Source organism: Salvelinus alpinus, chromosome 1, assembly GCF_045679555.1.
Source record: "Salvelinus alpinus chromosome 1, SLU_Salpinus.1, whole genome shotgun sequence".
NCBI classification, from domain to species: Eukaryota; Metazoa; Chordata; class Actinopteri; order Salmoniformes; family Salmonidae; genus Salvelinus; species Salvelinus alpinus.
Genome location: NC_092086.1, coordinates 65,670,709 through 65,694,791, shown reverse-complemented (window position 1 = coordinate 65,694,791; position 24,083 = coordinate 65,670,709). Strand labels below are relative to the sequence as shown.

The 24,083-nt window shown below is 41.3% G+C and overlaps 1 protein-coding gene across 3 annotated transcripts; it reads right to left on the bottom strand.

Moving 5' to 3' along the window:
* Positions 1-576: 576 nt before the first annotated feature.
* On the bottom strand, positions 577-22,204 carry LOC139583433 (CREB3 regulatory factor-like). 3 transcript variants are annotated; one of them, XM_071414518.1, is made up of 9 exons: positions 22,073-22,204; positions 16,168-16,357; positions 15,477-15,602; positions 13,980-15,216; positions 11,155-11,349; positions 7,864-8,053; positions 6,310-6,383; positions 1,730-1,849; positions 577-1,477 (listed from the first exon to the last, which is right to left on the bottom strand). In XM_071414518.1, the coding sequence occupies exons 2-9, from the start codon at positions 16,174-16,176 to the stop codon at positions 1,359-1,361; spliced, it is 2,070 nt and encodes a 689-aa protein (XP_071270619.1). In that variant the 5' UTR covers positions 16,177-16,357; positions 22,073-22,204; the 3' UTR covers positions 577-1,358. The 3 variants fall into 3 exon arrangements, with proteins under 3 accessions (XP_071270619.1, XP_071270628.1, XP_071270637.1); XM_071414527.1 differs by having other exon boundaries at positions 13,995-15,216; XM_071414536.1 differs by having other exon boundaries at positions 15,477-15,536.
* Between the last annotated feature and the right edge of the window lie 1,879 nt (positions 22,205-24,083).

Below are 24,083 nucleotides of genomic sequence, written 5' to 3'. Positions count from 1 at the left end.
AATACAATGCACAGACTCTGTGGCATATATCTACATGTTCCATGTTCATATGTACATTCAGAATATTTTTAAAGAGCAGAAATACATTACAAACCCACACCTTGACGTTCCCTGCACCATGTTCTGCTCTCCCTCATTGTAAAATGGTCCACTATCCTTCAACCTCTGGGAGTTTTTGTAATCATCTCACTTTAAATACAAGGCACAATGAATAGTACTCTTATCAAATACAAATATGAACACCCCAAACTAAGGAATTTTTAACTTTTAGCACTCTCATCCCTACTTCGCAAGAAGACAATGGCATTTTCATTTGAAGACACTTCAAACAAAGTGTATATAGAAAGAGAAAATTGATTGTTGTAATCACATCATCTCGCTCATAGTCAGACGACTTAGGATCTTAGCCATGAATATAGTGGCCTTCTGCTCAAGTCCATTTGAAAGATCTTCTCAACTGCAAAAACACAGGACATTGGAACAGAACAATCAGGCTAAATCGCAAACCAACCTTCCTCACTGCATTCATGTCCTAAATGTGTAACCCCCAAACATTTACTATTTTTTTTAGAATCATTCCGTCAAAATATACTATTTATTTTCTTAATATTCGTAGTATTTCAGGTGCTTCTGTGTTTTTGTTGCCTTATGATGTGGTTTGCAGGTTGACATGTATAGGGTTACATTTTTTCCTCCTATGTAAATACCGTGGTACAAGAATGGGAAAGCAGACAACTGGCATCAATAGGTATTAGGTGTTCCTAACAGTATACACTATGGAATACCCAGTGGCTGTTCTTCACTGGGAACACAGTTCAATAAGGTGACATAATAACAAGGCAGCTGATTAAAGGACATGAGATTGACAGGAGAATATTTATATTGAATATCTCCTGTCGGCTCACTCTAAATAGAACTGCATCCTGTGTTGGCGTTCCCACTCTGGTACGCAGACATGAAACGGGTCGTTTGAACGCTACAGGAAATGGCTACAGCAAGAACTGATGATCATTCTGTTTTGCTTCACTTCTCAACATAAAACATTTCAGGAGGTATCGTTTCATATATTGGCTTTGAATTCGCAACACTGTGGCTCGTGAAGATCACTAGCCACTTGCAACAAATGGCAAGTAACAGACTACTAAGTGCAGAGATAGCTACTAGTTTCATTTCTGTACATGCGCATTGTGTGAATACATACATTTGAAGCTATGGTATATGTATGTCTTCCCACTCAGCATTGGGAATGCGTTTGCGGATGGAATGGGCATGCAGAGGGTGTGCCGTTACAGTGTGGGACAAGAATGGTGCGGAATGGCTTGGAGTGTGCCATCACCAGGCCTCTCTACAGGGCCTGTCTACACTCTAGATGTGGGTACGCGCAGCCCGACCAGACCTCCGGTGGGATCCCCCTTGCCAGTGTTCTCCAGGATCTGGTTCACAAAGTCAGAAGTCTCCCCGGCAACAGGGGACTTCACTGCAGAAAGAAACGTTTATAGTGTGCTGGTTATTTAGCTGCTTTTAACAGCCATTGTTAAAACTGTGTTTGGGCTCAAAACTCTCTGCAATCTTGATCAAATGCCGACTACCCAAAATATACTCAATAAGCTCAGGTTAGCTAAGGACGAGAGAGTGTCTGTGCCTCATTTCATGGCCATTTACTGAAGACAACCTACTGCACACTATATTTCTGTTGCTACTTAAGAAATACAAATCATCCTCATCTTACCAAGGGTTTCTTCGATGAGTTTGTCCAACGTTTCAGTCATGCTTGTTCCCTTGTCGCAGATATCCTGCACTCTGTTCACCATCTCTTCCTTTATGGTGTTGATGACAAACAGAAGCCGATCTGAAAAAATAGATAAATAAATAAATGACATTTTTCATTTTAAAAAGAGAGAGGTTGGCAAAAAGCCTTCCTTCCCTAAACCTCAAGGACATATTCCAGCCTACCAATCACACAATGTACAAAACTGAAGATGGAAATTGACAGTGAGAAAAGTGTATTATTCAACATAACTGCTAAACCTATAAGACGTTCACTCAGTGCTCTAGAATTTAATGAAAAGCGGGTAAATTCAAGAGGGTGCTACTAAATTAATGTCTAAACCTAATTTTCTTTAGCCTATGTCATTATGAGTCACACAATCAATCATTAGATATTTCTCTACAATATTACAACCTTAATAGGCTTGTACTTAACAGTGTTGATTAAATAAGAAAGTTTGTTTGTGACCATTGCTAATTTAGACGGCGCAGCTCTTGGTTTTATCTCCTCCATATTTCGACGTTGGGAGGTGGTAAAATTAGGATGCGTTTCCGCGCTTTGGACCAATCAAAATCAACTTGATACTCTAGTAATTTCATCTCCAGATCCGTGGATTTCTATTCCTCTAACTCTGGTCAATCAATGTTGAGAGGGGTCGTTTTTATTGCAATTAAAAAAAGGGAAAGAATCAGAAATTCACAATGAACCTCAACTGGCCTGTACTCCCGCACACTGACTCGGTACCGGTGCCCCCTGTATATAGCCTCGTTAATGTTATTGTGTCACTTTTTATTTTAGTCTACTTGGTAAATCTTTTCTTCTTCTTGAACTACACTGTTGGTTAAGGGCTTGTAAGTAAGCATTTCACGGTAAAGTCTACACATGTTGTATTCGGCGCATGTAACAAATAAAGTTTGTTTTGAAAATCTGGATCAGATTTTTTTGCGGAGGTTAGGTATCGAAATTCAGTCTGTTAGCTTTGTTTATTTGTAGATATACAGTACCAGTAAAAAGTTGACACCTACTCAAATCAAGGGTTTTTATTTTCTTTATCCTACATTGTAGAATAATAGTGAAGACATCAAAACTATGAAATAACACATATGGAATCATGTAGTAACAAAAAAAGTGTTAAACAAATCAAAAAATATTTTACATTTGACATTCTTCAAAGTAGATACCCTTTGCCTTGATGAAAGCTTGGCACACTTGGCATTCTCTCAACCAGCTACATTAGATGGCCACCTGGAATGCATGTCAATTAACAGGTGTGCCTTGTTAAAAGTGAAGTTGTGGAATTTCTTTCCTTCTTAATGCGTTTGAGCCAATCAGTTGTGTTGTGACAAGGTAGGGGTGGTATACAGAAGATATCCCTACTTGGTAAAAGACCAAGTCCATATTATGGCAAGAACAGCTCAAATAAGCAAAGAGAAACGACAGTCCATCATTACTTTAACACATGAAGGTCAGTCAATCCGGAAAAAGTCAAGAACTTTGATATTTTCTTCAAGTGCAGTCGCAAAAACCATCAAGCGCTATGATGAAACTGGCTCTCATGAGGACCGCCACAGGAAAGGAAGACCCAGAGTTACCTCTGCTGTACAGGATAAGTTCATTGGAGTTACCAACCTCAGAAATTGAAGCCCAAATAGACCTCAAATTGCAGCCCAAGACTTCAAGTAACAGACGTTTCAACATCAACTGTTCAGAGGAGACAGCGTGAATCAGGCCTTCATGGTCAAACTGCTGCAAAGAAACCACTACTAAAGGACACCAATAAGAATAAGAGACTTCCTTGGGCCAAGAAACACGAGCAATGGACATTAGACCAGTGGAAATTGGTCCTTTGGTCTGATGAGTCCAACCGTGTCTTTGTGAGACGCAGAGTAGGTGAATAGATGATCTCCACATGTGTGGTTCCCACTGTGAAGCATTGAGGTGATGTGATGGTGTGGGGGTGCTTTGCTGGTGACACTGTCTGTGATTTATTTAGAATTAAAAAGGCACAGTTAACCAGCATGGCTATCACAGCATTCTGCAGCGATACGCCATCCCAACTGGTTTGTGCTTAGTGGAACTATCATTTGTTTATCAACAGGACAATGACCCAACACACCTCCAGGCTGTGTAAGGGCTATTCTACCAAGAAGGGAGAGTGATGGAGTGCGGCATCAGATGACCTGGCATCCACAATCACCCGACCTCAACCCAATTGAGATGGTTTGGGAGGAGTTGGACCGTTGAATAAAGGATAAGCAGCTAACAAGTGCTCAGCATATGTGGGAACTCCTTCAAGACTGTTGGAAAAGCATTCCAGGTGAAGCTGGTTGAGAGAATGCCAAGAGTATTCAAAGCTGTCATCAAGGAAAAGAGTGGCTACTTTGAAGAATCTAAAATATATTTTGATTTGTTTAACACTTTTTGGTTACTACACGATTCCATGTGTTATTTTTATATAGTTTTCATTCTTCACTAGTAAAAAATAGTAAAAATAAAGAAAAACCCATGAATGAGTAGGTGTCCAAACTTTTGACTGGTACTGTAAGTTTCACCAGCAAATCTAACTTTCTGGAAAAACATTGATAAGGAATAATAGTTATTAATAGCGTGTCCACACTTGACAGGTACTGTACACACACACACACACACAGCAGTCGGAAAGTATTCCGACCCCTTCCCTTTTTACACATTGCTACGTTACAGCCTAATGCTAAAATGGATGTAATAAAAAAAATTGAATCCTCAAATCTACACACAATACCCCATGATGAAAAATTGAAAACAGGTTTAGACATTTTAGCCATTTTATTTAAAATAAAACAGAAATAACTTATTTATATAAGTAATCAGACCCTTTGCTATGAGACTGTTTCTACAACATGATTGGACATGATTTGGAAAGGCACACACCTGTCTATATTAAGGTCCCACAGTTGACAGTGCATGTCAGAGCAAAAACCAAGCACGAGATCGAATTTCTGCAACATTGAAGGTCCCCAAGAACACAGTGGCTTCCATCATTCTTAAATGGAAGTTTGGAACCGCCAAGACTCTTCCTAGAGCTGGCCACCCGGCCAAACTGAGCTATCAGGGGAGAAGGGCCTTGGTCAGGAAGGTGACCAAGAACCCGATAGTCACTCTGACAGAGCTCCAGAGTTGCTCTGTGGAGATGGTAGAACCTTCCAGAAGGACAACCATCTCTGCAGCACTCCACCAATCAGGCCTTTATGGTAGAGTGGTCCAGATGGAAGCCACTCCTCAGTAAAAGGCACAGGACAGCCCGTTTGGAGTTTGCCAAAAGGTTTTAAAGGACTCTCAGACCATGAGAAACAAGATTCTCTGGTCTAATGAAACCAAGATTGAACTCTTTGGCCTGAATACCAAGCGTCACGCCTGGAGGAAACCTGGCACCACCATCAAGCATGGAGGTGGCAGCATCATGCTGTGGGGAGGTTTTTCAGCGGCAGGGACTGGGAGAATAGTCAGGATCGAGAGATCCTTGATTAAATCCTGCTCCAGAGTGCTCAGGATCTCAGACTGGGGCGAAGGTTCACCTTCCAACAGGACAATGACCCTAAGCACACAGCTAAGACAATGCAGGAGTGGCTCCGGGACAAGTCTCTGAATGTCCTGGAGCGGCACCAGCCAGAGCCCGGACTTGAACCCGATCGAACATCTTTGGAGAGACTTGAAAATAGCTGTGCAGCAACGCTCCCCATACAACCGGACAGAGCTTGAGGATCTGCAGAGAATGGGGGAAACTCTGCAAATAGAAGTGTGCTACACTTGTAGCGTCATACCCAAGACGACTCTAGGCTGTAATCACTGCAAAAGACGCTTCAACAAAGTACTGAGTAAAGGGTCTGAATACTTATGAAAATGTGATACTTCAGTTTTTTTTATTCATATAAAATTTGCAAACATTTCTAAAAACCTTTTTTTCCCCCTCCTTTGTGATTATGGGGTATTGTGTAGATTGATGAGAGAAGAAAAAACAAACAATTTAATGCAGTTCAACATAATCCTGTAACGTGTGGAAAAAGTCAAGGGGTCTGAAAACTTTCCAAACACACTCACTATCTATCAGCTTAATTTTGTTTTGCATTTCAAAAAACCCATGTTATCACACACGAATCTGCAGCCACTAGATCGAATGTCAACTGACAAGCTAAATTAGCGCTGTTCTTCCCAAAAGCAGTGCCCGAGTTCTATTGAGCAGCGACCACTTTTTGGCCGTAATTACATTCTATTCACTCTAATCGCGTTAAATTCTCTGAGTAAATAGTCTAAGTATTGAAATATATACAGTGGGGAGAACAAGTATTTGATACACTGCCGATTTTGCAGGTTTTCCTACTTACAAAGCATGTAGAGGTCTGTAATTTTTTATCATAAGTACACTTCAACTTGTTCTCCCCACTGTATATGGTAGAGACATTGGGTTTGGACTACCGTTTTCTGATGCAATTCTTTACTGAATTGCATTTTTCATAAACATTGAATTAAATAATAATTTTATGGACGAACACCCTAAAACATACCATATTCTGTGCCCAGACCCCACAGCTTGACTTTATTGGCCTCATACTGAGCCTTCTTCTTCAGCCGACAGGCCCTGAAAAGAGAGACAAACAAGTGGTTTAAAGGCGTAGTAGCATTAGTGGTGGTGGTGGTAGTTAGTGGTGGTGGTAGTGGTGGTGGTGGTGGTGGTGGTAGTAGTGGTGTTTATCAAAGTTAACAAAGCAGAAAGGGATGGTTCTTGAGAGGGAGCATTGAACATATATAGTGGAATCCAAAATTACTGATACCCTTGATAGAGATGAGCAAAAATGACTGTACATAAAAAAAAATATTCAAATACAGATATTGTATGTTAAAACAATTGGGAAATGATTTTATACTAATACAATTGTTCAGATTTTTATTTTTTTTATTTTTAAACAAGTAATAATTGACTCTCAAAGTTAGACACCCTTTAATTCAATAACTTTCAATACCTACACCTTAGGAGAATAACGGCACTGAGCCTTTTAAATATATGTTTTATGAGTTGGAAAACACATTGGCAGGGATCTTAGACCATTCCTCCATACAGAATCTTTCCAGATCCTTGATGGCACATCATGTGTTCGCTAACAGATCACGTGATTTCCATCTACTCAGAGATTGGACAATACACTCTTTGAAATGGAAACTGACAGTAAAAACACAATTTCTCAACAGAGGTTGAAACATTCATAACCGATGAACACTACAACGTACGAATTGATTTGCAATCTCGTTAGAAAATAGAATGTCTAGGTTGCACAGTAATATCGCTAATCGCTAATATTTGATATCACCACTGTGTTTCAAGGATTGAGAATCCACCTCAGGAAGCCTCTGTTGCAGCCCTATTGCAAAACGTTGATGTTATGGCCAATTAACCAGTTCTTGATGTGCGCTTGGGGTTATAGTCTTACTGGAAGATCCACTTGTGGCAAAGTTTCAGCCTCCTGGTACCATGTACCAGGATATTATAGCCAAAAACCTGCTTGCCTCTGCTATGAGGCAAAAACTTGGCTGCAATCAGTTCTTCCAGCAAGACAACTCCAAGCACAATCAAAATCCACAAAGAAATGGTTAATAGGCCACAAAATCAACATTTTGCGATGGCCATCTCAGTCTCCGGACTAGAACCCCATTGAAAACCTGTGGTTTGAATTGAAGAGGGCAGTCCATAAGCGCAAACAAAGGATATCAAGGATCTGGAAAGAATCTGTATGGAGCAATGGTCTAAGATCCCTCCCAATGTGTTCTCCAACTCATAAAACATTATGGTCGCGAGGTGAGGTTTTGAAAACAGGTGTCAATTTTTACCCCTACCTTTAAGAAAAAAAATTGCGTACCTATTAAACCAATTCTTTGTCTAAGCAATTGTATTAGTATAAAATAATATAATTTCCCCCAAAAAATGTACATACAATATAGCTCGGTAGTTGAATGTTTTATTTTATACAGACATTTTTGCTCATCTTCATCAAGGGTGTCAAATTTCAGACCCCGCTGTAACTGAGTGTTGAACATATGGAGGTTGAAAGGTGAGAATCCAGTACCTGGAGGCCAGTTTGTTCTTCTCCTTGCGGGAGCGAGGGCGGGCTGTGATGGGCAGCTCGCTGACCGGGGTCAGGTCGCTGATCACCTTGTTGAGCTTACGCAACTCGTTGCCAATCTGCAGCAGCTTCCGAGGGTTAGGGGTTAGGTCCTCCACGTCCGTCCGTCGAGACTTCTTCAGATTGTACTTCCCTGTTCACACAGCCAATCACCGAGCCGGTTAACCACTGAGACATTTCTCATTTGTCAGCAGGGACAGTCAGATGCATTTGTATCCAAATGGATTCATCCAAAACCCATGAATGTACATTATTAATAATGGAACAGCCATGTTACATGTATAACCTGTGATCTACTGTAAGTAATTAACTATGAAGCATGTGGCTTTGATCAGGTACAACTGTAAATGTGAGAATTCATACTTGAATAGGTAGTTTGTGGTGTGTGCTTCTATACTGAGCCAAAATATAAGCGCAACATGTAAAGTGTTTGGAGCGATGTTTCATGAGCTGAAATAAAAGATCCCTGAAATGTTCCATACGCACAAAAAAAAACGTACAAATTTTGTGCGCACATTTTATATCTCTGTGAGCATTTCTCCTTTGCCAAGATATTCCATCCACCTGACAGGTGTAGCATATCAAGAAGCTGATTAAACTACATGATTATTACACAGGTGCACCTTGTGCTGTGGACAATAAAGGCCACTAAAATTTGCAGTTTTGTCACACAACACAATGCCACAGACATCTCAAGTTCTGAGGGAGCGTGAAATTGGCATGCCTGCAGGAATGTCCACCAGAGGTGTTGCCAGATAATGTAATGTTAATTTCTCTGCCATAGGCCGCCTCCAACATTATTTTAGAGAATTTGGCAGTACGTCCAACTGGCCTCACAACCGCAGACCACTTGTAACCGTGCCAGCCCAGGACCTCCACATCCGGCTTCTTCACCTGCGGGATGGTTTGAGACCAGCCACCTGGACAGCTGATGAAACTGTGGGTTTGCACAAGCAAAGAACTTATGCACAAACTGTCAGAAACCGTCTCAGGGACACACATCTGCATGCTCGTCATCCTCACCAGAGTCTTGACCTGACTGCAGTTCAGCGTCGTAACCAACTTCAGTGGGCAAATGCTCACCTTCGATGGCCACTGGCACACTGGAAAAGTGTGCGCGTCAATGCCAATAGGCTGCAAAAAGGCCTCGATGATATAAAAATCTGTGAAGCTCAATCAGCCTTCATTAAAAGGAAGGAGTATTCATAACCATATACGATTAGTTTTAGATATTTTAGATTACAGTGAGATCATAGAAGATGATGGCTTTATATTGTTTAGAATTTTTTTTTAAAGGCTTTTGACACTTTAGAGCACAACTTCTGAAAAGTGATAAAGATGATATATAATGACATTAGCAGTTCGCTAGCTATGAGTAATGGAACCTCCCCTCGTTTCTCTATTGCTAGAGGAATTAGGCAGAGTTGTCCAATATCTCCTCTTATTTATTTTAGCCAGATTTACTAGCTGTATTTCTTAACAAATCTGAGAATTTAAAAGGGGTCCGCTGTGTTTTTTTGAGGTGCAGAGTAGGTGAACAGATGATCTCCGCATGTGGAGTTCCCACCGTGAAACATGGAGAGGGTGGTGTGATGGTGCTTTGCTGGTGACACTAAGTGATTTAGGTAGAATTCAAGGCACACTTAACCAGCATGGCTATCGCTGCAGAATGCTGTGGTATGCCATCCCATCTGGTTTGCGCTTAGTGGGACAATCATTTCTTTAGGACAATGACCCAACACACCTCCAGGCTGTGTAAGGGCTATTTGACAAAGAAGGAGTGATGGAGTGCTGCATCAGATGACCTGGCATCCACCTCACCTCAAGCCAATTGAAATGGTTTGGGATGAGTTGGACCACTGAGTGAAGGAAAAGCAGCCAACAAGTGCTCAACATATGTGGGAACTCCTTCAAGACTGTTGGAAAAGCATTCCAGGTGAAGCTGGTTGGGAGAATGCCAAGAGTGTGCAAAGCTGTCATCAAGGCAAAGGTTGGCTAAATATAACATATATTTTTATTTGTTTAACACTTTTTTGGTTACTACATGATTCCATGTGTTATTTCATAGTTTTGAAGTCTTCACTATTATTCTACAATGTAGAAAAGAGTAAAAATAAAGAAAAACCCCTTGAATGAGTGGGTGTCTCCAAACTTTTGACTGGTACTAAGTTTCACCAGCAAATTTAACTTTTCTGGAAAAACATTGATTTGGAATAATAGTTATTAAAATGAATAGGAAATCAATTTTCAAAAGGCCTTTGGTTTGACAACGGTTTTCATTTTGTATGTGATTTGTTAGACAACACTGGGGAGTTTCTGCCGTTTGAGGAGTTCATTGGTAAATTTCAGGTTAATATTCCTCAGAGAGAATATATGAAGGTTTGCAAAGCAATTCCACTTCCTTGGACTTACTAAGAACACTTTGTTATATTATGAGGTTGTTCCTACTTTTCCAAGTTTACAAATTAATGACTTGAACCTTTTGGATAATAAACTTCAACAATAAGTGGATACGATTGGTAGTTAATTAAGTAATTTTTGGTGATTATAATTCAATATATTGCTATGGAAGTTACCAACCCATGCTATGGTCAAAAGTGACAACCTTTTACCTTAATTGACCAGTTATCCCAAAAGTTAGACACTCATTTTAAAATATCCTGTTAATGATTTCTAGCCATAAGCTACGGACAACAAACACAATTTTATCAATGGCAATTTGAACGCACAAAGATACCATGATGAGATCATGAGGTCCATTGTCGTGCCATTCATCACCTCATGTTTCAGCATGATAATGCATGGCCCCATGTCGCAAGGATCTGTACAGAATTCCTAGAAGCTGAAAATGTCACAGCTCTTCCGTGGCCTGCATACTCACCAGACATGTCACCCATTGAGCATGTTTGGGGATGCTCAGGTTTGACGTGTACGTCAGTGTGTTCCAGTTCCCGACAATATCCAGCAACTTACAGCCATTGAAGAGGAGTGGAACAACATTCCACAATCAACAGCCTGATCAACTCTACGCAAAAGAGGAGTGTCGCGCTGCATCTGGTCACACCAGATACTGACTGGTTTTCTGATTCACGGCCCTTTCCTTATATGAACTGTAACTTAGTCAAATCCTTGAAATTGCTGCATGTTGCATTTATATATTTTTTCAGTGCACATGTGACCACTGACCAGTATGAGTGTGTGTGTTTATGAGAGAGATAAAGTTGTGTGTCTCACCGTGGTGTGGGCCGTTCCTCTGGTAGAGGTTGCTGGGCAGGGTCTGTCTGTCCCACTCGGAGGGCTTGAGCATGCGCTCCTGCTTGGAGGGGGTGAGCTGCTCGCTGTACTCCCAGAAGTAGCGGCGTTTGCCCCTCTTCCTGGAGATCCCTGCTGTCAGCCCCTTCACGTCCCCCACTGTGTCATTGTCACATCCTGATTACAACAGACAGGACAGGGATGAGGGAGAGAGAGGCGAGGGAACAACACAAGAAAGAAAGATCAGAAAGAAAAGATTAGAGGGAGATAAGGGTGAGGATGAGAAAAGTGCATAGAGCTTCAGTTGATCACTTATAAAACAGTATAAATAAACCATTGAGCCTGATGATCATACTGTCCCAATCGCATAGGCGGGAATTCCGACTCGAGAAAGCATGCACTTTTCTTTCAATGTGTATTCTGACCCTGAACTTAAGCAGGAGAATAGCATGATATTCACCCGCTATACGTTTTGGGGTGGAGATCAAAGAAATTAAGGTGTGTCTACAAATATGCCGTATTCTGACCTTGACTTAATTCCTACATAATTCCACCACCTTTACGCGCAATGAAATTATGAACTTGTCGGTTCCAAGAGGAACACATTTTTTTTCTTCTCTTCTCCCCCCGATAGAAATAACTGTAATTTACAAATTGATAAGCACTTTTGGTAAGAGCTAGGTAAATGAGTAAGCCATTTGGATAAGGGGATTGTGAATATACAGTAAATTAAAATTGTTTTAGATCCAATTTACCTTATGGCACTAATGGAAGAAAACTGAAGCATATCAACATATTACCTTTTCCACAGTGAAGTTTATGAAATGCTGGCTTTATAATTTGCAGGGATGAAATTTGGAGACCCAAGCTATAGGCGTCTGTAGCCATGCGCAAATGATAGTATAGCGGCAAATGTACCGGGTTGATTTCTAGAATGTTTTATAATATGCCCGGACTTTTCACTATATTTTTCATAATTTGTATCGTGTTAAATATCAGCCACTATCGGTAGCCACCGTCAGTTATACCCACATATATTTATAACTGTTAGTTTCCTTACATTTAGCATCAATCCATTACATAGTTTACCTTTCTTTCCTCTGTCACGTTTGTGTTGTTCCTGAGGATCGCTAGCAATAGTGGATCATATTAGGCTGACGTATTACAAGTTGTGCAATAATTTGGGACATGTAGCCTATTTGAATCGTTATGGAAGGCAGACCACACAGAGCAGTTTAAACCTGGAGCCTGGCACACAGTTGACGAGGACTGGACCGTTGTCATCACAGTTCCATGATTAGTGAGGATTATTAGGGTAGATTTATAGACTACTATATAGACTACTGTTCAACCCCTATTGTACACTTTTTTCGCCTTACAATATTTCATGGATTGAACAATTGAATATGGCAACATTCAGGATGAATCAAACCACTCTTTTTGATTCACAAATATATTTTGTGTGTAAAGGCTCTCCAAACCTGTGTTTTTATTATTCACAAATACTTTCCTAACCATAAATAATATTACAAGATCAGAGTATTTTTTTTCCTGACAAATTGGTGCTGAACAGGAGTGGAATATGAGTGCATTTACATGGCTTTCTTTCATTGATCCCTAATATTCTGAACCGTTCCCTCCATATATTCTAGGGAGTCTGTTGAGAAAAGCCTAATTAAAAAAAGGTACACCAAATTTAAAGGGAATGCTTTAGATAAATCGACGAGAAAACCCGTTTGCCAGCAAGTGGGAAAGTTCTCAGTGGTTGAATGAAATGGTATTCAGCACTCGCAAGGGAAGTATGCATGCAATGCCCGTTACGCACCTGCATAAGTATTCATAAATCTGAATACCAACTACTGAGAAGTGCGTAGCAAAGGCGTATATTTCTTAAGTCTGAATCAGGCCCATAGAGAACGGCAAGGCTCACATAGACACCCAAAACACAAACATGACCCCATTCTCCAGATCCTTTTACAACATGGGTATTCAACCAGGGGTCCGAGGGACTGCTGGGGGTTTGCAAAAATATGTTAGGAATATTGCTATCAACAGAATAAAAAAAAATCTACAATAGAGCAAATGACACTCATTGTAGCAAATTACTCACTCTGCAGTATCTAAAAGGTTTTGAAAAAGCACCCGTGAATAGACTGCTGGCAAGCTTCCTTGACTTGGACATTTTTGCCAACACAAAAATGCCAACACAAAGGCTAACCTTTGTTTAACCAGCTAAATAGCAGCTCATACGGAAAATGTGTTTTGAGTCACCCTTCTAGCTAAAAGGCTGTTAAGAGTTTACACTTCCTCTTCCAATTATAATGTGGGGAGGTCAAAATAATGAAAAACTATCTACCAAATCTATTTATTTAAAAATGTTGATTACTTCTCCTTGCCATTTTCATTCACAAGACATGTGAAGGAAAAAAAGAAAGAAGTTTGCTAACATACTATGGGGGTCCCTGGGTCGCCAGTTTGCCTGGGGGGGGTCCCTGGACAAGAAAAGGTTGAAATCCCCTGCTTTACAATACAGAATGACTCACTGTAACACAATGGGCCAGATCAAGGATTTCCAACAGGGAACAAGTGAACCTATCACAAATGTTATTTTAATAAAACATTTCCCGGCCTTCAGCTACAAAGAGATTCCCATCAAGAAATATAGGTGATGTTTTCTTTACAGGGAGCTGACATTAGTAATATACCCGCTGTTCTGAAGTGGGCACCTTCAGCGACTAACTTTACTTCACATGAAAAACAAAAAATGGTTACTATAATTTAAGGTGCATAGACATTGAAATGACTACCTGATACATGGCTACCTGGCTCGGAGAAGGTGTCACTCATGTCGTCATCTTTATCGCCCTCATAATCATCATCCTCCTCATCATCATCATCCTCATCATCATCATCATCGTTCTCAGAGAGCTCATGCTCGCTGCCGAAACCCTCATCATGATCTTCATCCAGCTCCACCCCCTCAGCATCTTCCTCATCCTCCATCTCCCCCACCTCTTCTTCTTCCTCCTCCTCCTCCATCTCAGTGAGGGTTTTCCCAGCCAGCCTGGCTCGAGTTAGGAACAGGGAGTAGTTGTGCTCCTCTTCCTTCTTCTTGTCAGAGACTGGGTCAGGTCCCAGGGCACTCCCGCTGGCAGTCAGCAGAGTCTCGCTGGCCTTGGCCCCAGCCACAGGGTAGTGGAGGATGGGGGGCACAGCTCCAGATGTGCCCACTGAGGCGGGGGGCATCTCACGGCAAGGTAGCTCTTCTCTCTTCTCATAGGCCAGGATGCTGGCAGAGGCAGAGGCTGCAGTAGCAGCCACAGGGGCAGCACAGCCAGATGTGGTGGCCACCTCAGGGGGCTTGCTGGGGTACGGGGAGTGGTCTTCAGACTCAATCTGATGGGAGGCCATGGGCATGTCGACTAGGGGCCGGCGAGGCATGCTGACGCGAACCGTGGCCTTGCGCACATAGTCGTTGCAGTGGTGGCCCAGAGCAGCCATCTTGCTGGGACCCTGGGCCTTGGACATAGTCTCTGTGGTGGAGGGGACAGGCCAAGTGGCGCTCAGGGAACCCTCTGCAAAGTCACCCAGGGGGTCCCTGACCAGGTTGGAGCAGGAGGCGGAGAACGAGGGGCCGGGGCGGGCGGCCATCTTCTTGCCCAGGGAGAGTGGGGGGAGGGAGGTGTGCTGCTTCTGGCCCCCCATCAGCAGATCAGGGTGGTAAAGCGTGTCACACACAGGTGGTTGCGAGTCCTCGCTGTTGAGCTGGGCCAAGGTGGGGGTCTGGCCAATCACCTCCTCGTCCTGGTAGGGGCTGGAGAAGTCATCCAGGCCTGCCTCCTTGGTGCCCCAGATGTCACAGCTGGTAAAGCGGGTGTACTTGGTCATGTCCTCCCAGTACGTATCCCACTGCTCAAAGTTAGAGCTGTAGTCCGGGTCACTGTCCACCAGCTCCAAGAGGTACTCCCCACACTCCATCTCCTTGTAATCCCCCACTGTGAAGTGATCACCTTTAGGGCTTTGGCGATTGGTCATATCTCTATCCTGGGGAGGAAAGGGAAGTATAGAGATAAAAAGCTACATTAAAATGTATGTTATTGTCTTACAGATGTGTGATAAGGCTAAGTATGCAACCATATTCACTCAACAATATTGTGTGTGTAAATAAAGAGATGTTACATCTTTATAATTGTATTGCCATATCGGGTTGTGTTCTCTACTAGGCCACCTCTCTATCCTGATTCTATGTGAGCTCTGTAAACTGTGATCTTGCCCGGAGGCCGCTTTGCATGGAGAACACTTACCAGTTCGTACATGAAGTCTGGGTCTGTGTTACTCGCCAACAGGTCCGTGCTGGTTAGTGCCTGGTCAGCAAAAGTATAATTTTGAAAGAAATCCCCAAAGGGAAGATCCATTCCACTGATGCTGGGCTAAGGATAAATAAACATTCCAAACTATTGAAAAGGTGCAGAGATGATTAGTCGTAGTTTAAAAGAGGCCATCTGTTTTTAGGCTTTACAAACAACGGAGTAACACAAGCTTATATTTTAGGTACTGATGGGGTATGACAGTTCATGAGGCATTTATAAATGTATATTCTTCAAGAATCAGTGGGTATAGTACCACTTTAAACATTTAGTTAAGCATGGGGAGTAACAATGAACATACAACATTTGTGGTGTTGTGTACGCCAGGATGAATGTGGGAATGTTCCCATGAACGTTCCCATGACCAACGTTGGAACTCGCCGTATATCATCCACGGTGTAATTGCAGGGCAACTAGGCCTAGGTCTGTCAGTTTTAAGCTACAGACTCAGGAAAACAATGTGTGAACATTTGAGATGCATCGTTATGGATAAAGGTAATCAACTGTCCAGCAACCTAGTTGTTTTTGCTGAAGAGGTTGTTTGTGCTGAAAGTTGGTAAATTGTAAGATAAAGGCGAGACCAGTGACTAAAGTTGGACCACTTCTAAAGAACCCTCCCTTCCATTACCTGAGGCATCGCCGAGCACCGATCTCTGTTCCTTATGGTGAATTATTCTTCCACCTCGTGTCCCAGTCGTCTTTGGATGATATCAACCACCAGTAGAAAAATAGATGGGTTAAGCAACAAAGTCTTCTTTATTGTGGAAAACTCAGTGACTCATGTAAGTCTCGCCTTCTTCTCTTCTGATCCCTGGTGTCTGGAGCGAGATGAGAGAACACAGGGGGAATGGAAGGGTTAAATTAGTAAGATATGACATATGTTTGCACATTTCACTACTTCACCTTCATACTAGGTAGACTTGACAGCATATGGCACTCCTACAATCTAATACGCAATAATGTAACTTCTCCTACAATCTGAGATTCTGTGCAGATCGTCAAACACTGCTTCTGAAAGTGCCTGTCAAGACCGGCTGTTCATTTAAATCGGAACACAGCCTAATTCCATCAACTCTAGTGTGAGCGAGCTTAACTCACGACTGCGTTGGTGACGCTCAGTGCAAACTGTGGGCCCTTCCATGCTTGCCCATGTAAAAGAGACCTTGTCGAAGCCGAGTGACGTTGCAGACATTGTCCGGTTGCAGCCTTTCGGATCCAGAAAATGAGTTTGATGCGAAACAGAATTTGAACCAACACGGTGTCTAGGCTATTTTTAAACGATTCTAGCTAGCTACCTTTCCCCACTGCCTACTAAGAGTCACAAACAGGGGGAGCAGAGTCGCTGCGTGCCGTTTGCATAACAAATCATGAGAAATATGCTGGGGAGAGCGGGCACTGTTCTGGCCAGCTGCAACACCAAGCAAAACAATCCAGCTCCTTAAAAAATGTTTTGATTCAAATTAAGCAAAAAAAAATTGCCAACATATCCCGGAGAAGATTGAATGTCTCTGCTGTAACCAAGAAGCTTGATCTTGACATCTAGCCACTTAGTAAGTTAGCAAACCAAATGCATAGCTGAAGCCCTGAGCTGGATATAATTTATTTGACATACATCTTAGATTTCTTATATTTATACTTAACTTATAATTAAGCACGCAGGTGCCTCAACCTCCAAAATACCCCGGTATAAACGGTATATCGCCCAAGCCTAGCGGATGACGTCATTTCCTCCTGGTGTGCGTATCATCTGTCTGCTTTTGCATACATCTCAGCCCGCAAAAGAAACAGAAAAAAATAAATCCCCCTCCCCAAGCCAGCTAGCACACTTTAGGAGTGAACAGAGTCGTGATATGCCACGCAAAGGAAAACTTTTGAGCCATCTGTACGAGTGCAGTCCTGGTCCTGCGAAAATCCACCCACCTGTTAGAGCAACTCAAATGACTGCGATTGTGTTTTTTGGGGGAAGCCCTTGCTGCAATCGGCTGATGCCATGCAAAACTGCCTGCCTGGTTACTGCACTGAACTGCCATTTTAATATCTTTGTCCTCTCTACACAGGCATCCCCCTGGAAGTTAAACACACTGCATGATGTATTGCCTTCTGCAACCATTTCTAAAATCCACGCTACAGAGTAGGTCTCTCTCTTATGTTTATGATTGACCACTCACTTCCTAGTCAGATTTCTGATGATTGGTTTCTGTTGACGGCCGAATAAGGAACTGAAAGAAAAGCGAAAGGGCAGAAATAATAGCAGAATTCAGACAAACTACTATGTGCCACACCCCCTGTATTGACAGCAGTGTATTACATTTATATTAGGGTAGGCTACATGTTTTAGCCTTTTGGGTGCATGAATTAACATTTTGAAACTAGATATCACCAGAGACTAAAGCACAATGGCTTCTTCATTATGCTAAGCACACAGGTGGACAGGTTAAGTCAGTTTACTATGGGCACTAAACTGATATGGGTCACAATGGATGGCACCAGCTGTTCCTGATGAACACAACTTTACTCTGCATTGGCTGGCTTCAAAGGTCTCTCAACACAAGTGGAAAGGCATTAAGCCCTTCAAGGCCTTAGGAAACATGAGCCCACCTTTACAATCTGATTGTGTGGGATAAAAGAGACAGCCACACTCCTGTACCAACTACAAGGTGGAAGGATCTCACCCACCGGCACACAAACATCAACATCAGTGTTTTCCCTATATTAATTTGGCTGCAGCAGGCAAAAAATAACATTGAGATCTTAAAATGTTTTCAGAATAAATGACTAAAACCAGATAAAAAGTATGTAGAATATCTATTTTTAAATAAGATCATATTTGAGAACTACACTGAACAAAAATATAACGTAACTTGTAAAGTGTTGGTCCCATGTTTCACGAGCTGAAAAGATGAAAAGATCCCTGAAATGTTCTATACGCACAAAAAGCTTTTCTCAAAAATGATGTGTACACATTTGTTTACATCCCTGTTTGTGAGTCTTTCTCCTTTGCCAAGATAATCCATCCACCTGACAGGTGTGGCATATCAAGAAGATGATTAAACAGCATGATCATTACACAGGTGCACCCTGTGCTGAGGACAATTAAATGCCACTCTACAATGTGAAGTTGTGTCACAACACAATACCACAGATGTCTCAAGTTGAGAGTTTGCGTTTGGCATGCTGACTGCAAGAACGTCCACCAGAACTGTTGCCAGAGAATTTAATGTTAATTTCTCTACCATAAGCTGCCTCCAATGTCATTTTAGAGAATTTGGCAGTACGTCCAACCGGCCTCACAACCGCAGACCATGTGTATAGTGTCGTGTGGGCGAGCGGTTTGCTGATGTCAACGTTGTGAAAAGAGTGGTCCATGGTGGTGGTGGGGTTAAGGTATGGGAAGGCATAAGCTACAGAAAACAAACGCAATTGCATTTTGTCAATGGCAATTTCAATGCACAGAGATATCTTGATGAGATCCTGAGGCCCATTGTTATGCCATTCATCTGCCGTCATCACCTCATGATAATGCACTGCCCCATGTCGCAAGGACCTGTACACAAATCCTGGAAGCTAAAAATGTCCCAGTTATTCCATGGCCTGCATACTCACTAGACATGTCACCCATTGAGCATGTTTGGGATGCTCTGGATCGACAGCATGTTCCAATTCCCGCCAATATCCAGCAACTTCGCACAGCCATTATAGGGGAATGGAACAACATTCCACAATAAGCAGCCTGATCAACTCTACGCCAACGAGATGTCGCGCTGCATGAGGCAATGGTGGTGACACCAGATACTGACTGGTTCTGATCCACGCCCCTACTTTTTTTTTTTAAGTATCTTAAAATCCATCCATTTGGGCCTAATTTATTTATTTCAATTGCCTGATTTCCTCATACGAACTGTAACTCAGTAAAATCGTATAAATTGTGGCATGTTGCGGTATAATTTTTTGTTCAGTATAACAACCAAAATAAAAACTAGACAGTAAGGGAAAATCTTAAATTCCCAAAATGTAATGGCATTGGGCCCCCATTGATTTTGTTATGTTTGAGTCACTAATTGCAGGACATTAACTTTAAAAACAGCAAACATTTTTTTCAAGAAGAGGGCCTCTAAAATTGTAAGTGTTAGACCACGCCATTGGCCATGTCCATTAACCCCCGCACGCTAACTTTGCCACCTATGTCGATAAAAAAAATATAGGGGAAACACTGAACATAACACCATTCTCAGAAAGGGAAAATCATAGGGCACATCAAATCAAATCTTATTTGTCAAATGCCCTGAATAAAACAGTTGTAGACCTTAGAGTGAAATGCATGTGACATCATATGAATGCGCTCTCATAGTTCACCCTGTTTTGGACTGATAGATACAACAGTTTGATACCTGCCTACAAGGCCAACTCAGGATGCTGCAAAGTTTCATTGCCTGCTTTCATACCAGTATCCAGTAATCTGACACCACATAAAACAACTAATATGTACTATACTACCTAGACCATGTTAAGAATACCTCACTTCCGGTTCTTGATGGCCACGCCATTTTCATAACTGACATGTCACAGGATGAATCTAACTGTAGAGCAGACAAGCTGTTATCTCTGTGGCCTCAACGTGAAACCTGGTCGTACTCTGTGGCTTTGCTTGTCAACAGGAAGAACTGATCATATATACCCTGACTATTTGTATTGCCCCCCCTCTTTTACACCTATGCTACTCTCTTATCATCTATGCATAGTCACTTTAATAACTACCTACATGTACATATTACCTCAACCAGTGCCCCCACACATTGACTCTGTACCAGTACCCCCCTGTATATAGTCTCGATATTGTTATTTTACTGCTGCTCTTTAATTACTTATTTTATTTCTTACACATATATTTTTTAACTGCATTGTTGGTTAGGGGCTCGTAAGTAACCATTTCACTGTTGTATTCGGTGCATGTGACTAATAAAAGTGTATTTGATATAGGCATATTGAAATATGCTTTTTTTTTTTTTTGGCCAGGATAGGAGTATTCTAGAAACACAGGGTCCTCCCCTGTGCCCCTTTGCCGTGCACAAAAAAAATATAGAACTAGCACTGCTACATATGTCCAAGTTTCATATTATTCTGCTAATATTGAAGGTAATATTAAAGGTGAGCAAAGATCCAAGGCAAAAATGTGTGGTATTCTCAGCATGCATCGCATTCTGCATCAAATTTGTAACGCTGGCCACCCCTAAGTTTATGGTGGAAAATCGATCACATACGCAGAAATTGGCTAAAAGTATTCACATCTATCACCTATAAACTAGATTTAGGCCCCGATTGCTGTCTAGCGTTACAGGCGATGAGGATCTAGCTAATGATTAATGAATACCTCGGCAAAATCTGACTTTCAGAGAGGCATATGGTCAAATATATATATATTAATATACCGGCTTGTCGATAAATAAACCGTAAAAAAATACAATAACTAATCAACTGAATTTATATATATTTTTAGGCTGACCCACTAACACTACACCGACCCTGACACAAACAAATGCAACGTCAAACCAACGTACTACTTGGGCCAACGCCCACGCAATCCTACAGTCCTATTGGTCAAAACGCAGTCATAGCCCGCCTTAAAATATGCGCGAATGGTCGACATTGATGCCAATCGTAGGAGGTACTTCAGAGAAAAACATAGCCCATCTCAATATAACTAGGTTGAGACAGAAAACAAACAATTCAAAGGCTTGTTTGTGTGGCCTAAATAGCTAATTAAATACATGCAAAATGACCCCATGACACGTAGAATTCGCATAGGGGATAATTTTACAGAAGTCTATGTTATCCTCTTATTATAAATCTTACAGAATACACGCATGTCTAGCTTTGTCATATAGTCAATATAACAAACACGCGACACGGAGATTTCAGTAACTGAACAAAACTAGCTCGCTAAGCATTGACGACTGTCCGGACTAGTTGACTCCTTCAAATCCCCGAAATGCCAATCTGTCAACTGTTGTATTTTTTCTCTACTCAGTTTACCTAGAATGTTCTCGATCTCTCTCTAGCAGCATACTGGTTGTGGTTGGGGGGAGGGGAGGGGAGGGGGGCGTGTACCCTGAGAGGATTTTGATGTGTGTTGATTTTAGTTGACCAATACATGTATTAAATTGGGGAATGCCTGATTGGCAGCACCTGGCTTCAACATCGTCATGATTAATCAAGTTTACACTTTTAATCTTGTAAACACCAAAAAATATTTTGTAAAATAAAGCTCTTGTAACGAACTACAATGCTCCTGCACATATAGTACCTATTCGTGATTTAATTTTTTTTTCAAATAGGTAAGCGGTTTTAGTTCACCAGGATTTCACACGAAACAAGCTAAATCTTGTTCCCTACCAACTACAGTATGGCCTCCGTCCCGCCCCTCTCACAGCAGCAGATACAACTAGCTAACGTTAGCTTACCAAGAGGTGAGAAGCATCCAGCGAAAAAACATGATGCACAAAGTTTTCAAATGGTTTGAAAAACGTTCAACTCACCGTTAGAAACCCCATGTGAAAGTTTTGTGTCGTGTTTCGCTTCGTGTTTAATCCTATCTGAGCAATAATAAAGCCATTTCAATGGAGTCCACGCTGCCTTCCTCTTGCATTTGTTTTGTTTATCTTCTTCCTGACGGGTTCCTGGAAAGCGCGTGACTTGCTAGTCATGTGGTCCTTCACGGACCAATCGCAGCAAGGCTTTAGGATTGACCCAAAACATTGTACATACATTACAGTAGGCTACTGCACACCATGAATAGCATTGCACACACTTCATATGCTATAATACAGTTATCCAGACATTTTTATTATATTTTTTCCAAAAACCCAAGGTTACAGTTATTTGGCAAGAAACCCAAGTCTTGTTTCCTAAGGATTCACAAATGAAAGACTATAAATACCGTCTTTTATTAGATTTGCCATAATACTCTCTCTTATGTACTGTGATTTGACTATTGTTACCTCTTGGGGAAAATCACACAGACTAGGTTAACTTCACATAAAACATACAAATACATGACAAAGAAGTACAATACAGTTATAAACAAGGAAAGTTATATATTGGAATTCTATTTCCACACTATTCATATGTGCATATTCATAGTCTTATATACAGTTAAATATGATCTTAAGAGAGAGGCGCTGTGATACATGTTTTTTTATCTGCTTTTTAAAGCTAAACTTTATTTTTGCCTGAGTGACCTGAGTAACCTCTGGTGACAGAGTATTCCACTATGACGTGGCTCGCTATATAACTGAGAGGTGCATTAAACCTGTTTTTGGTTTGGGTACAGTGAAGAAACCCATAGTGGCGTGTCTGGTGGGGTATCTATGTCTGTTTGAAGTGTATGCAAATAGATTATACAAGTGGTTAGGCATTTTCAACGCACAAATGTTTCTACAAGAGAAGTAGTCAATTTCTCCTCAACCCTCAACCATGAAAGACTATTATGCATGTTGGTGATGTTAGGTCTGTGAGCGCAGTTAAGGGCAAAGAGTGCTGCTTTGTTTTGAGCAGGCTGCAACTTTGCTTGGTCTTTCTTTGCTGCACCTGACCATATTGCCAGGTCAGTTGTAAAAGTTAAATCATTCAAATAAGAAACCACCTAGAAAGCTGTTATTCAATTTGATAATGCTTGGCTAGTGTCTCTACATAGCTGAGACGTTTTAGGAGTACCCATAAATACATTTTAGGCCTAAAGTGTCAGGACCCGGTGCGAGAAACAGTCACTAATAATCGTCAGAACCCAGAAGATGAGGCAGACACAGCAGTACTAGAGATGGTGGTTTAATTAAAGAACAAAATCTTCAGGCAAAGAAACTAAATCCACAATGTCCAAAAATAAAGCCAAGAGGCACAAAATGGAAATCCTCCAAAATACAAAAGAAACTCCACAAAGTGGTAAAAAACAGCAGGGAAAAACAAACCTCAAAAGACTACTCAAATAATACACAAGAACTAAACCAGAGAACCTCTGGAAAATCCAACAAGAGAAATATCTGTATAAAACAAGGCTTGGGCTGGGGCTGGGTGCTAACTTACAAACACTGAGCAAGGAACTGAGGAACACACAGGGTATAAATACTAACAAGGGAATGACCTACAGGTGCAAACAATAATTAGAGCAAGAAAAACAAAAGGTACAAAAAAGGTGCAATGGGGACATCTAGTGACCAAAACCCGAACAGTCTTGGCCAAAACCTGACATAAAGTGAAGTATTAACATTTTCGCTACTCCGTTTTAGGTCAATATGACATGCCTAAAAGATCAAAAAAGGTTGTTGTTGTTATCAATTTTGTGTATTTTCATCAAAATATCAGTTTCAAATCATAAATTTTTTAAATTACCCTTAATTTTTACCGTTGAAGACGGTATTACATTTAATCCTGCAGCCTGTTACATTTAACAACTGTAACATTTCACTTCAGCCACTCTTGGTTGAATTATAAACAACTGGTATGTCCTAGAAAAGTAGTTACAGTGTCTAATGGTCTAACATGTATGTTGTT